The 16,120-nt window shown below is 34.4% G+C and overlaps 1 protein-coding gene across 3 annotated transcripts in view; it reads left to right on the forward strand.

The window, feature by feature from the left end:
* LOC100366748 (E3 ubiquitin-protein ligase TTC3-like) overlaps positions 1-16,120 on the forward strand; it is a 68,179-nt gene that overhangs the window by 40,139 nt on the left and 11,920 nt on the right. For all 3 annotated transcript variants that reach the window (XM_085500320.1, XM_085500325.1, XM_085500328.1), the window contains exons 17-29: positions 2,014-2,100; positions 2,281-2,390; positions 2,774-2,900; positions 3,254-3,466; positions 4,317-4,409; positions 4,495-4,681; positions 8,647-8,813; positions 9,140-9,190; positions 9,390-9,490; positions 10,605-10,763; positions 11,398-12,556; positions 15,083-15,190; positions 15,747-15,877. In XM_085500320.1, coding sequence (XP_085356446.1) covers positions 2,014-2,100; positions 2,281-2,390; positions 2,774-2,900; positions 3,254-3,466; positions 4,317-4,409; positions 4,495-4,681; positions 8,647-8,813; positions 9,140-9,190; positions 9,390-9,490; positions 10,605-10,763; positions 11,398-12,556; positions 15,083-15,190; positions 15,747-15,877 — 2,693 coding nt within the window. The remainder of the gene's footprint in view (positions 1-2,013; positions 2,101-2,280; positions 2,391-2,773; positions 2,901-3,253; positions 3,467-4,316; positions 4,410-4,494; positions 4,682-8,646; positions 8,814-9,139; positions 9,191-9,389; positions 9,491-10,604; positions 10,764-11,397; positions 12,557-15,082; positions 15,191-15,746; positions 15,878-16,120) is intronic.

Below are 16,120 nucleotides of genomic sequence, written 5' to 3' on the forward strand. Positions count from 1 at the left end.
CATTGATACTATGCATATTGTTCATTTTCTAATGATATCTTCTGTTCTTTAACTGAAATGTGCATTGCTGACAGCGGAGCTATCTCAATCGATAGGCTGCTTGTTTTTTGTTCAGCTGGGTAGTGATGTAAGTCATGTAACAAGGAGTCAAAAAGTAGAGATTCGGTTCTTACAGCGCATGTATTTTACCAGCAGAACAAACAAAAATATTGTTTGGTTTCTTCAATAAATTCAACTTTATTTTATTGTAAACAAATGTTTTCATTTTGAAAACAAATGCTTGGTTCGATATGATATCCACCTTGAAGAAACATTTAACACTTTTTTACAGAGATAACAGCTCATAGCACCCATTGATGCTAGTCACGATAAACATTGTACTCTTCATTTAATAGGCTTCAGTGACGAGGAAAAACCTTAATTGGAATCTAATTTAGGTCCCAGGACTTTTCAAGATTAAAAAAATCTAATCATATCTATATCTATGACATGTGCCAAACACTGCACTTTGCATGTGTTTAGGTGTTGAAGATTTAGGTTGCTTTCGGCCCAGCGATCGCTGCCACAAATCTTGTGATCTTCAACCAATCTGAGTAAATAAATGATTTACATTTTGTATGATGAGAATATAATTTTCAAAGCTTGGTATATATGGTCGTTTTAAGAATATTCTCTGTGGAATCCATCTGATTTTCATTCATTTTGACTTGTAAACCATATTGTGCCAGATGACAATTCATGCTGCGTAAAAAAACAATAATACAAAATTAACCATTACAGCAAGTCTCAGAAGTATTGAGGCAGCCAATTTGCAAACTCGCAAGCTATTGGCTAACTGCTTTTGTTTTGACTGAACGGTAGGCTTTCAAATCTCACTGGCACTGTCATCTGGTCACGCTCATTCTGGATGAATCTATATAACAGTAGGTGACGACCGTCATACTTTAGAAGCTAATCAGTGATGGTCTTACAGTTGAATGTTGATTGCACTTTTAAATATACCAGGGAAAGTGTTCTTTGTTCTTCATGTAAATGAGGTATTTGTATACAAAGGATTGTCCAAGCAAAAACAACTAATAAGGTGTTTTAGCAGTTGGCTTAATGTTGCCCCAACAGATCGTTTGGATGACATGTGAAAGTTGGCTGTTTTCTATCTGTCTTGTAGGAAACTGTTTCTCAATTTGTCTCTTTATTTAGCTTCAAGGCAGTGTTCAAAATGGATACCGCCATATAGTATATATCAGTGTATCACATTATCACTTGTATGTCAGCTGACTGATCATTGCCCCATGGATGTGATGCTGTACTTCAGCAATGACTCACTGGAATGCTATTTGTACTTGCGTGTTTGATTTAAAATAACTTGTAACCAAATGTTTTTTTGTTTTATAATTTTTTATCACCGCATTCAATAAAAAAATACGACTTCTTTCTTTTTATTTTGGATTACTTTAACTCGGTGAAATTGTTTTCCAGAACTTATAACATACATGTCCAGGGTATAAAAAAAAAAAATTTCTCTTCAAAAAACTTGGCATGTGTATGTGATAATATAAAATATTTATTGTAATGTTATCTTTCTTTTACCTCATCAACACAGGACAGTGTGTATGTGATAATGAGGTTATTACGAGGATACCTCAAAGTATGCACAAAGACAGTACAGCTGGAGTAATTGCGCGGTGTACTGTCTGAGTGCATACTTTGAGATATCCTCGTAATAACATTATTATAATACATCATTTCCTTTCAAGGATACACCATGGGAATGCCGAAATCTAAAATGTTTAAAACAGAGTCGGCGAACTTCTTTGTGTGGAGCCCGGTCAAACTCTGGTGGCAGCCATGTTTGTTTTTATTATTAGAGGAGGATTACGCACGTAATCACTCCATATTTGGAATGTGTGTTTTCTAATATGGTAGGATGAAAATACCCCATAAAATACCGCAAAATTACGGCACGCTATAAATTATTTTTTGTAATGTTATCATACTTTTACCTCTCCAATACAGGACAGTAAACTTCTGAATGATGAATTTGAAGTAGTTGTATTTCTATATGCATTTGGTACTGCTTTGTTAGAGACTTCACAAGTTCAGGTGAGTTGAACATTTGTGATACTGCTACCAGTTTTATTATGTAAGAAATAAATCATTTTAACTTCAAACTTCTGATGATTGCCATTTAATGGCAATGAAAGTTTTATTATCTATTGATAACTCCAATTTCCAGCACTGTTTTCCAAGTCTAAGACTTGTCATTGTCTAATTGATTGCTAGGAGCTGGAAGAAGCTTTTGAAAAGTTTCAGTGTATAATTATTGAGCATCAGTCAATGATATTTCCGTTAGCATACTATGGAAGAGGAAGAGCATTTATTCAACAAAACAGGTACAATAATACATTTGTATAGTTCATGTAAACCATTTCTTTCTTTGCTGTTTTTATTACCAAGAACATAACGTTAGCATTACTCTTAAGTTGATATTAGGAAGATTTCTGTAATACAATTGCAGTACATTTTGTCGTCTGGCATTTATTTTTAAGTATACTTCATTCCTATTATGTCTGTTATGTATGTATATGTGTATGTATGTATGTATGTATGTATGTATGGAGAAAAAATAATTCCTACTCTTCTTCTGTTGTACTGCACAAGAGCGTTGCACATTCAATCACGAATTTTGGCCTCTGTGTGCTTCATGCGATAATTTATCGGAGTTAGCATCATATAACATGTAATAGACAGACTCTTTGGCTTTATTTTTTTGTAGGTACTTGGAAGCCTTAGTCCCACTTAAAAAAGGATTGACAATTCTCAGTCGACATACTAATTGTCCTGTCCTTGATTGGCCAGGCACAAAACAAATCATTCCAGAAAGTGAATATAATAAAATGGAGGTATGATTTGTGTCTACATACTTTAATTTGTGTGTTCTTATTACTGTTAATTACTTTAGGATGGTAATCTTGTTAAAAGATCTGTTTGTTTTCATTGGTTTTAACATGCCTGTGTTTACGTAATTGAACTCTGGAAGAAGATTGTACGTGGTGGCTGATTGACCAGAGAAACGCCTCTGTAATTTATGTAACCAAATGCGCTAATAATAGAACAAATACAGTGTGCTTTTACTTGTGTGTCTCTTATTTCTACATATGCCTTCCATTATACATGTAGAACATTAAAAAGTTATTTATAAATATTATTTATGCCAACTCAACTCTTTTTTTTTTTCTGCTCTTACTGAATATAGGCTTGCTTTAAGTCGCTTATTCTGTTGTGTAAAGCACCTCCACCACCAGATACTGTCTGTCGATATGAGCACTGCACCGGCTTCTACAAAGTACAGATCTATTATAGTGATCCTGATTTTAAAGGCTTCATTCATACAGAGTGCTACGATAACTGCAGGATTGATTATCATCCCTCCTGCTGGAAAAAGGTCAAGGGAAAATCGCTTGATAAGGTGAAATTGAAAATATGCTTTATTTAAAAGTTAATGAAGGTTGCATGGCAACATCACTCTGTCCACTCACAGATTCCCTGTATTTGAGGAACTGTAGTTGTTCGGGTAAGTGCCCAGGGTCCTGAACATGGAAAATTGTCAATAAATAGGGGTGGGCATATGCCTGGACATCCCCTGCAAAAAAAAAAAAAAAAAAAAAAAATTTGGGAAAATTGACCATGTGCAGAACTGTGGCAGAGAATAGAATGAAAATGAAAACATGCAACAGAAATAAATGAACAATATGCAACATCAGAAGTATAGCAAAAATAATTTATTGCTTATAATGTGACAAATAAATAAGAAATAAAAATCTACAGTGAGGAATCATTTGAATTAGGATTTCCCCACGGCAAACACACCCAATACGCATGAACTCAAAATAAACTAAAATGTCAGGGGTTAAATTGCGTAAAACTATTTCCTTTTTTGAAAAATACTGGATCAATAGTCATAGACGAACAATAATTATTTGCGAATTTAAACTGTAAAAACTACGAAAGTTCATAGTTGTAACCTCTCAGATCTCCGTTTACACGTTTGTTACCATCTTCATCAAAATCAAAACCTTTAAAGTCCAGGTCGGCGTCACTGTCCACTGCCGTCCAACAAAATCGCTACAGCTTCATCCTGAATTTCGTCGATGTCATCGCACACAATTTGGACTTAGCACTTTTAATCCATTTAATTTAATCCTGTCTGTCAGCTTGACATGTCTTATCACAAATAAATACCTGTGCAATAATGCCACAGTATGGTATGCTTTGACTTGAGGCATGGGATAATAAATATTATTTGTTATTATCTCCAGGATTTTATAGGTTATCCTTGTTTTACACCAGATTGCAATGCTGTTATTATTCTTGTGAGAATCTACAGTCAAGATGGTCTTGTTAAGACAGAAGTAAGTAATTCAGAAGTTTACATCATCGTTTCTTTACATTCAGTATAACATGTTGATGTTGACCCACTATTTGTATTATTTTAAGTTAACTGGTGAAAAACCAGTCAAGTTTAAAAAAGAGAAGACAGCTGTACCGCCTCCTCTGAAAACTGTAAATGAAAAGAAATTAGAAAAACTGCGATTGAAAAAGGAAAAGAAAAGACTAGCTAAAGAAAGCTTAGTCAAAATTGAAAAGAGTGTGGAAAATGCTTCTAATCAGGTCATTGTAAATGGTAAGTTATTTAAATGGTAGTTACATTGTATTTTGAAAATACTGCAAAGTGTGTGACTGACTAATTGACTGCATGAGCATACATAGTACTGTAGTATTCCTATAATAAACTATTATTCAAGTAGTATTCCCACAGAGTGGTTCTTTGTACAATTTAAATAAAAGCAAATGCTTGAATAAATTTCAAAACCTGAAGCAGGTATCCTGTACATGTACATGTATAAGGGAAAATTAAAATTTGTATTGAGTGCAGATACGTTTTGGAATTAGTATAGATACAGTGTATGTTTTGGAATGAATATAGATCGGTTTTGGAAAGAATATGGATATGTTTTGCAAAAAGTATAGATACATTTTTGAATGAGTATTGATACAAATTTGGAATGTTTATACATGTAGATATGTTTTGGAACGAGTATAGATACGTTTTGGAAAGAGTATGGATTTGTTTTGGAACGAGTATAGATACATTTTTGAACGAGTATAGATCCATTTTGGAACGAGTATAGATACATTTTGGAACGAGTATAGACACATTTTGGAACGAGTGTAGATATGTTTTGGAACAAGTATAGATACATTTTTGAACGAGTATAGACACATTTTGGAACGAGTATAGATACATTTTGGAACCAGTGTAGATACGTTTGGAACGAGTGTAGATACATTTGGAACGAGTAGAGATACATTTTTGAACGAGTATAGATACATTTTTGAACGAGTGTAGATACGTTTTGAAACGAGTGTAGGTACGTTTTGGAACGAGTATAGATGTTTTGGAATGAGTGCAGTTATGGCTTTTTAGGGAACTGTAAATTCTATTGTTTTTGCTTCTAGATGCTTAATATATACAGTTACGCTGTACTAGTTGGGGTTTATGGACATTGATTCTTGTCTCATGTGATGAGTGCTGTGTTGAATGCATGTAAACTGATGTCACTTGTAGGAGCACATTTATTGACTCCCGTGTGCGAAGCACAAAAAGAGTCTTTGCAGTTAGTGTGTCTGTGTGTGTGTGTGTCTGTCTGTTCCACTGATATCTCAAGACCCACTCATTTTGATGAAACTTGGCACATAGATGCTCTGAACTAATGCACAGATTTGATTAGTTTTGGGTAAAAATCTGTGCAATATTAATTACCTAATTTGCATAATTAATTAATTTTCAGCTTTTGATATTTCAAGTACTAATCATCACATTTCAATAAAACTTGGTACATAGATGTCATAGGACACTGCACAGACCTGATAGTTTTTAGTGAAATATCAGTACATATTAATTACCTAATTTGCATAATTTTATAGAGTATTCATCATCATATTTCAATGAACCTAGGACTATGCAGAGACCCAATTAGTTTTTGGTAAATATTTATGCTTATTAAATTTTCTGATTGACTGAGAAATTTTATTTTTAAATAATTGTTCACAAAAAATAAACTGAGCATGTGAAGAATAATTTAACATTGTTTACAGTGATAACAGCTCATTGTCGAAACGAAGCTTACCCATTCACGCTAGTCATAAACATCATACTCTTGAATAGGCGTCAATGACTACGGTAAAACTTAGACTCTATTTTAGGCATCAGGAATGATTGAAATGTCCGAAAATGACGCCAAAATACACCTTAAAAGTCCTATTTTATTTTTTTCTAAATCCCATCCCAAATTTACGGCAGAATCTGGTCCCTAAAATAAGGGACACGCGAGCTTTGATTCTAACCGGATATATTGCACTGGGTCGGGGAGATACAAACTTTACGATCATTCGCAAGTTTTGCTAGGTGGTGCGAGACAGCTTTGTTTGCAACCGGACGAACTCCGTTTAATTCAATGAAGCAAACAACTGACAATGCTAAAATAAATTGCAGAGGTACGCTAAAATTAATTGAAAACAAGCAAATAATTTCAATGAAAAATAAATCACAGAGAGGTAACTTGATACATTAACAACTCTTTTGACGCGCTGACCGCTTCTCCGCGTCTGATGTTTTGTTTTCCTTGTCATAATACTTACTGATTGATGATTTTGTTTTGATTTTTGAGTTTTTTAGCCTGCAACTCGGCCACGACCTTTGCTTTTTCCGTGAAAAATGGGGAAGTTTAGGTCAATTTGACGGACATTCCATTTTTTTTAAACTAACGAACACACTGTTTAGCACTCCTATTTTTTTCATTTGCTGATTTCTATTCAGAAAAATTCGGCCGCTCGAAAATGCACCTTAATTTTGCACTCTTTAAAACATCTAAGATTTCCAACACTAATCGCCGGTAGTGTATGTTTTGTACGTACATCCGTGCGCTGATTGTCTGCGACTGTCTTAGAAAATCCCTGAATAAGGCGTTACCAAAATCGGAAAAAATAAAAAATTGCCTCCTTAAAAAACGAACAGAATTCAAATATTTCTTTTAACAAATATGTTGCAGTGGGAAAAATGGGATCGGAAACGCTGAACAAAACTTCTGTGCCTCGTGTTTCGATTCTGGGATTACGCGATTATTCATTATTGTGCGTTCGCTTCCTGGAGTTGGTTCTCAATACTACATAAAAATCATCGAGGATAAATAATTTAATATCCCACTTTGTACTCTTCACGGTAAACCATAGGCTCTGAAATACTCGTAGATTTTTTATTGAAAATACATCGAAGAGAAGCCATGATGTTTTGATCGTGATAAATGGTCACCTTCCTAGAACCGCCCCCTGTTTAATAATTCATGAGATGACGTAATGTTTACTGGGCATTGACACATGTTTTTACCGACCCCACCAAAACACTGGTATGAATGACGTGTTTCTGATTTATATATTCAAGAGCAGTTGTTCTGGTCCAACGATTTTGCATAAAATTTCTATGTCTATACGTTAACTTTCAATTTCAATAGTCTAGAAAGTATGACAAAGTATGACAAAGCAGTAATTCCCGGTTTAACGCGCAAATATGCAAATTAGCCTTTTTCTCGTCTTCTATTTTTGGTGAATTCTTGGGTTTTAAATTAAAATAGCTGATAGACGCTTTGGCCATTTGCCTCGAAAATTTCACACATTATTGACAAGGTGTTTCCCCTTCAAAATGCGTCCGGACAGTTTATTACGGCGAGTGGAACAAAAATAACAAGTCCGCAATTAACATGGATATATAAATTATGCAAAAATAGAAAAGAGTGAACTTTGAGGTCATGCTGTGCGACTTTGAAAGCCGTTAGAGAGATGAGTGGACGCATTTGAATTAGTAGTATACCAAGGTATCCAGTGATGTAATTTTACCCACAAACGGACTTGAAGTTTTTAAGCTAATTTTTTTTAAACCACTTTTGTCTAAAAAAGCATATTTTTGACCCAAAATCAAAAACGCATTCTGGATATTTAAAATAAAGACAAGTTTACACAAAGTTTGTATAATAAGCTTTCAGAAAATATATAACATGTTGGATATATAATACCATCTTCATTGTCTAATTACTCAATTAAAAAGCAAGCCAAATAAACTGCATCTCTACCTTAATCACCTAATTAAAATAATTAACACTGATATCTCAATTACTGATCATCACATTTGAATACAATTTGGTACATAAATGTTCTAGAACAATAGACAGGCCCAATTAATTTTTGGTTGAAATTTGTTAATATTAATTCTCTAATAACAGTAATAGTTTTTTGTTCTAATCACATTTCAATGAAACTTGGTACATAGATATTACATTATGCAGGCCTTATTAGTTTTACACTCAAATCTGTTCATGGTTTTCAGCTATTCCATGAATATCTCAAATACAAGTAATTTTTAATTAATTTTTAATGTGTCTTCAATACTCTCAGCACACTGGAGTTCTTTCTAAGCTTTCTTTGATTTTAAGAAAGGGATGAATTAAAAAATGGTCTGATAATGTATGGTATATGATGGACCCAATGTCAAGACAACGTTGCCCCTTGTACATCTTGAATTGCTTATCTTTTCAGGTATTGACTCTCATAAACGTCCTTCAAGTTTGCCACTATCTACATTAACAAACAATTTGATTCATTCAACGTCAACTAGTCCTGGGTCACCAGATAGCACGAAGTTGCCCACTAATTTTGAGATGGGTTTCAAACTAGAAAAAGATGAAGAGGAAACTGAAATCAATGTAAATGAGACATCATTCTCTGTGTTTGTTTGCTGTAGATAGTAATTTTGTCTTTCTTAGTTCAGTCCAGTCCCAGAGTCTATCTTTCTGATCTTCTGTGTATCTCATTCTTTGATGGCCATAAGTCATAAGTTTTCCATTGTGAATGGAAATACCTGTCTTCAGTTATTCTGTATGTTGCTTAAACCATAGACTCCAAAAATGATTTTTAGGGTCTATGCTTAAACCTAAATATATGGAGTCTTTTCTTGTAAGACAATTTAATTTAAAGACTGTTTAATGCAACCATATGCATTATTATTATTATGATATTGTCTTCACCACAGGGAGCTTCTCGAAAAGTGTTCAAAAATAAATCCAAGAAGAAGATACCCAAGGTGAGTGAGTGATCAGTCCTGGTTGCTATTATGACTGTCATATAGGCCTGTCGCAAACAATGTCTGTTCACTGCGTGTATGGTTAGTACTTTTATTGACGCATTGTCATCGAGTGACCATGACAATGTCCTGAACTGTTGCCATGCTTAAAAAAACTACTGAATTTACAGTCAATATTATCACCAAATTAAAATTTCAGGTTAAACATTCACTTGACGTATTCTTCACTCGTACTGATGATGCACATTCATTTTGTGATGCTGAAGAAAATGATGATGGTGAATCCTCATCAAGTTCAAGGTAAACCTTTTTAGTCCCTGTTCGGACGAAGTCTGAAAACGGGGACTTATAATTCGGTCTCCATCCGTTCGTCCGTCTGTGCATTCGTTCGTTTGTGTGTCCGTCCGAAGTCATATTTCAGAATCCGTTGGACCGATTCCGTTCATTCTTTGCATGTGCCTAATACTTTATGTGGGACATATGCACATGTAGTGGTTTTGCGATTTGATTCAAAATGGCCGACTGGCAGCCATCTTGTTTTTTCAAATGTGGTATCTTGGACATGCTTTGTCAGTTTTCATTCAAATTTGGCACACACTTTATACATGTTAGGATACATGTTCATGACAATTTGTTTTAAAATCTGATCAAGGATGGCCGATTGACAGCCATCTGACTTTTTGGCCTTACTACTATATTTCCAAGATTTATGTAACATTTTCATTTGTATTTGACACATACATCATACATGTCACTTTGTTTCATAATCATTTCAAAGATGGCCGAATAACAGCTGTTTTTATTTTTGGCCATATTACTATATCTCTGTCACCCATGTATCATTTTTATTGATATTTAGCATGTCATAAATGGATACATGTAAATGTCAATTAAATTTGCAATTTGATCAAATATGGCCGACTGGCGACCATCTTGTTTGTTTAAAATGTGATAACTTAGACATGCTTTCACTTGTGATCTATGTTTTCTTTGCTATGTCTTAAACTGGAGGGGTCGCCATGCAACACATGTTTGAATTTGATGTAAATAAGCAATCTGTTGTATCTGCCACTTTGGACTCAAGTTTCAAGGACACGCTCGTGACAACCCCTCCACTTTAATATGACAAGCACAAAGAGAACTTTCAAAAATTTAACTAGGACTGTGTCATTTTCAATGACTTGTGTTGTGATTGATGTATGCTTGCCTTATTGTATCTAGCTATTGTGTATTGTTACAATGTATGTATGGTTATGTTTTGAGTTTTTGGTGTATTAAATGCATACATGCCTTTTTTTGTGGTATTGTTTCATGTTTGAATTCTGAAGAACACTTCAAAAGTACAAAGGTTATCAACTTTCATATTCTCTGAAGTGAAGACTTTGTTAACTTGGTACATATTTTTATTTCATAGGAATGCATTTCAATTATTGGATGACAACAGTCCATTCACCATTCCTGAACACCTACGTGAAGATACTGCGCAACTTGAAACAAATACGGGTACTATCCCACAGGCTGTACCAACTGTTGATGTCGTAGCAAATGAATCATTAAGAGAAACTCTTTTCTCGTAAGTGTTACTGCGTCATGGTGGCTGAATACATCATTAAGAGATTAAGTTTCTGAGATTTGTTCAATGTTGCATGCCACTTCATTTCATAGCTGATTGATGCAATTGACGTCACAAACTGTATTATCCAAGAACTAAAACTATTGTTAAACTAAAATAACTAATTACATCTATTGACAAAATGAACTTTTCTTGTACATGCTGGAACCCTTGTCATGTATGCTTGCCAAAGGTACTATGTGCCTGTTATTTTCTGAGTAATGAAGTGCATGAAATTAGAAAGCTATGCCATCTAGATGACAGATATAAAAAAAAGAAAAAAAAAAAGACAGTCATCCCCAGACATGCTACTCTCTCCTGGGTTGTGGATCTGATTGCATTGGTGTTGTGCATTTGCAGTTGTAATGGATGAATGCACTCAAAGATAGACAAAATTATTTTCCTGTCTAACATTATATTTTCAAAATTTCAGTTGTCTTTAATAAGGTTGTTTTATTGCATAATGTGAGTAAGTATTGTTACTACCGTAGGTCTCGAAATCATATTCTGCTGAAAAAAGAAAATTACAAAATTTGTTTTTCACTGTGTACTGGCGATATTGTGGCATTCATATGATTGTTGTTTTCTCTCCCAGGTATTTTGCATCCATTCTTGACAAGTATGGACCGCTAAGTATAGATGATCCCAAACTAATCTCAGAGTTTAATGAGACATTTCCTTCAGAAGCCAGAGATCTTGTCAACAGCTGTGGCGGACTTTCACAGTTTCTTTTAAAATCATTGCAGTTTGCCATGGTTGAGAATATAGTGTGTCTTCTCAAAGACTCTGTTAAATGCAAAGAACTTGCTATGAAATATAAAAAGTCAAAAGGTGATACAAGTCCTGTGAATACAGACTATGGTAATGGATTGTCAACGTTCAAGCAGGCAGTTTGTAATCCTGTCCCCTGCACTCAGTATGAAATGTATCACACTTACGTGGATTCTGCAACCACTTGTAATTTAACCATAGAGAATTTTCCAGCACTTTCAGCTGAAATTTCAAATGAAGATGCAGTGATTAATGCTAGCACAGAGTCACTTAGTGATAATATTGCTAATGACGATGAAACTTCGAAAGTTATACGTGACATTGCATATATTGATGCTATACCAGAGTTTGTACCACGGCAGAAATCAGCTGTGAGTCAGAGCATAACAGAGCCAATAGTTAAAAGCACTTGTGGATTAGACCAAAATGCTGAATCGGATGCTTCATTTCAGGATGCTTTGTGTGATTTACCTACTGAAGATAAGACTTCAATGTCTCAAAAGGCTACTAATTACCTCATACAATCATTTTATTCACAACGTTGTCAACAAACTGAATATAATCCTACAAGTAGTTATGTGGAGGCTGTTGACTCTGGAATTGATCCAGGATTACAAGCTGAAGTAGGATTAAGTTGTACAGGAATGGGATTAAGTGAGATAGATCTCAGAACAGGAACGAGTGGGATAAATGACTTCTGTGATGCAGTTAGTGAAAATAAGACACAGAATGATAATACTAATTTTTGTAACAACAATGAAATATCTAGTGAGTTGGAAAACTTTGATGATGCCAAGGATTCTATTATATCAAAAAACAAGTCTCGTATTTTACCCATGAAAAATAGCATAAAATACAAAAATGCTTGTGTGCAAGCATTTGTATGTCCACTTCACAATTCTGTGGGTGTGAATACTGAGCCGTATGAGGATACTTATAAACAACTCTATGAGAATATCATTCAGGAAAAGCATAGGATGCAGGTAAATGTGTTATTCAAGTGCTTGTTAACATACATGTACCATTCAACTTTGTCTGGTATTTTTGCATTTTGAAGTCTGACGGTATCATTTATGTTGTTGAAATATTATTCTATGAATCTTAGCATAATGAGAATTGGATGTGTGACTAGTACGCATATCGGTAATTTCATTGATAATTTGAAACTCATAATGTTGATAGGAGTGGTCCAGAATCATCTCTTGCAGCTCCAATTTACCTTATAATCGGGTATATTATCGGTATCTATCCACTCAAACATAATGAGTAGATGTTTGAGGGTTTAAATTTCAACTCAGACAGTAATTTTTGGACTACGATACAGTTATATAATCTAGACTGGCTTTATAAGATGTATTATGCATCTGCCACTGAAAACCTGTTGATAAAATAATAATACATTATTCATTCAAAATTTTGTTGGCAAAACCCAACATATACTACATGTGTGGATTGTTGTCACATGTCATAAAGTATAAACAAAAGTATTCAAGTTGATACAGTGTCTGTATAACAATCAAACCGAGAACATCTAGACATATTGTTCTCAAGAAAAAAAAGGAACTGATGATGAGGCTCTGTGCTATTTCCTGTTACTAGTATTCTACAATCTGAATTTGCTATTTGGTATTGTTTTACAACCATGATTTCATTATGTGTAGGGAAAATGTTATAATAAATTTTTTTTTGGATACAGTAACTCAAACAGTTATCTATCTGATCATCTCAAAATTTGGGAATCTTAATTTACTGCTAGTTATTGGATTATTACTCCATGTTACATTGGTGAATGTATAATAATGTAATTTATGAGAAGCAAATACTCCAGCCATTGGGAATGGCATTCACTAGATGGGTAGATTACCAACAGCTCTCAGCTTGCTTAGTCTGATTAGAAACAAATTGATGTAAAATGGTATATGCTTGTATGCTACGTTATGGGATTTCGGCATGTGTTGAAATTTGTAATCCTATGTGTTTGCAGAGGGATTACAGCAGTTGCGTTCACATTAGTCTGGACCCATTCAGCTCCTACTCAGCTCGTGCCGAAATTACGCTCTCATTCGTTCATCAGTTATTTGACCTAAACGTTGAAAATGATACGCTTAAGATGATAATAATAATTGCTAATAATAATAATAATTGTCTGACCCTTTACACACGTGTTTCAGCACATGCCGAGATCTCTAACATGAACGCCACTCAGTAGTAGGACCGCTCAGTCCTCTGTGGTAAGAGGATCAATGTACTCTCTAAGCTGATAAAAATGTATGACATGTCATTGTTGCACACAAAATTTGCTGCAGTGCAACTAATTTGGTAAAATGACATTCACATTTTATAAACAACATTTGTATAGAAAAAGAGGCTACAACATTTTTGTTTATGTTTTAGGGATTCTATTTTGACTTGGGATTCCTAGAAAATCAGTTAGGGGACACAGTGATGAGGATATTTTGTTTATTAATATATAAACATTACTTTCTAAGTACTGTATCTACCCTATTAGTACCACATGTAGAAGACAAAGATGTGTCTATGGTCAAAATATTAAGTGGAGGGGTTGTCACCTGTGCACATGTGGCAATTGAGTTCTAATTGACTGTAAAAACGCAAAGAATCATGTGTAGACAATTGTTTATAAACAACACGCTATGGCCGTATGTGCAGGTGACGACTCCCTCGCTTTAAATGATCTAGTAAGCAATACTTACAACTATTGGTTCATTGGAGCAAAACAGTAATTCTTGTTCACATTGCTGTTTATTAAGATTTCATATTTATTAAATTCATTCCAATTTATATCTGCACCCCCCCTGTTGATGAGCTTGTGTGTTTACTTCGTACAGGGGATAATTTCCATGGGTGTATAAGTCATACAAAGTTTTATTTCCAAATCGCCATTCACCATACAGTAATGGAAATCCAAAACTATAGTTCCTACTTATGGTGTTGATGAGTTCCATTGTGCCACCATACAGAGTGGGATTTCCAAATATACATGTAACTTTCATCATATGCTAATTTACCAAGTTCAAAATTTTATATTTGATAATGGAAATCCACACTAGTCCTGATTCACGGTGTTGATGAGCTCATTCGTGCCACCATCCTTATCTAATTTCAGTAATAACTATTTCATACTGGTGCAGATATAAACTGGAATGGCCCATTGCTGTTTATGATTTATGGTTATACATTGCATTCATATTGCTGTTTGTAATGATATCAGATTCTGATTCTACCCAGTACATGTTATCCCTGTTAACATTTTTTTCAGGTTCTACATTGTGTTCACTCATTCACATTGTTTACAGTGATTTTGATTCTACACTAGATTCAACCTTTGTTTCTATCTGAAAATATGAAGTGTAAGCTAATGAAGGTGAACTATAAATTCATCAGGCATTGAAAAATCAGTTTCGTCCAAGATATTACTAGCTTACAGGTGTTTTGATTTTCTGTTCCGAATTTTTTTCTCCACCCTATATCACTACTGAAAACACAAGATGCAACATCAAGCAGCTTTAGACAGGTTTGAACAAATGAAGAATAAGACAAGTACAGAAATACAAATGTTACAAAAAGATTTGGAAGACCGGATTGACATGGAAAAGGTAACTAAAGGCTTTAAAACATTCCTGATTCATTATTATATTAAATCTGTTGGCTGTACCAGGGTTTTTTTCTAGAAAAAAATGCAAGAGGGAGCACTATAACAAGTGGGGGAGATATGGTTTTCCCTAACAGGGCGTGGAGTTAGAATGGAGCATTCTATTGCTTCCTAGGGGCAAAAATTAGTATCAGACAGTCTTCAACTGTGACCACTTTTGATCCCCGGTCAATCAGAAGGGGCGTAAGGGTAAGGAAGCGCATGGTCATGGCATGAGGGCGCTGTGCCCCTGTTCCCTTGTTTAAAAAAATCAACAATAAATTACATTCGATATAACGTGCTTAATCTGAATCTAGGAGTTTGATTGGCTGAAGCAATGTCTTGTATCTGGCACTAGAACACCTATGGTCTAGCCCGAATCTGAATAAACTGGCTTAAATATCTAACTGAATCATCTTGTAAAATAATATAACCGGATTATAACAACTATAATTCAGTGTTTATTTGCTAGTTGAAGACTGTTGTAAAACTTTATTTAATAAAAAAAATGTATTTAATAGAACCAGCAAAAGATTATTTGGGACTTAAAGCAGCAGCATGATATGGAAAACAAGCAAGTTGAGAAAGACAAAAATGAAGTATCCAAAAGATTCCAGCTCCAGATATCAATGCTGAATGAGAAACAAGAAAGGTATTTTGTGCAATCATTTTGTAGTTGCTTATACATTGTAGCAACTGGCATACAAGCTTGTAGTTTAAAGTGCCTCCAAAACACTGATGTCCAAAATTGCTTATTGCTATATCAGCATTATTATGACGGTATAGTTTATACATCATGTACATTGACCATTTGTGTTCAACAAAGAAAGGTACAAAGACATGCATCCATTTTTATTTTCATATTTTTGTGAGGTTTACTTGTTCCTTGATACAG

The sequence above is a fragment of the Saccoglossus kowalevskii genome, chromosome 1 (assembly GCF_978046115.1).
Source record: "Saccoglossus kowalevskii chromosome 1, keSacKowa6.1, whole genome shotgun sequence".
In the NCBI taxonomy this organism is placed as follows: Eukaryota; Metazoa; Hemichordata; class Enteropneusta; family Harrimaniidae; genus Saccoglossus; species Saccoglossus kowalevskii.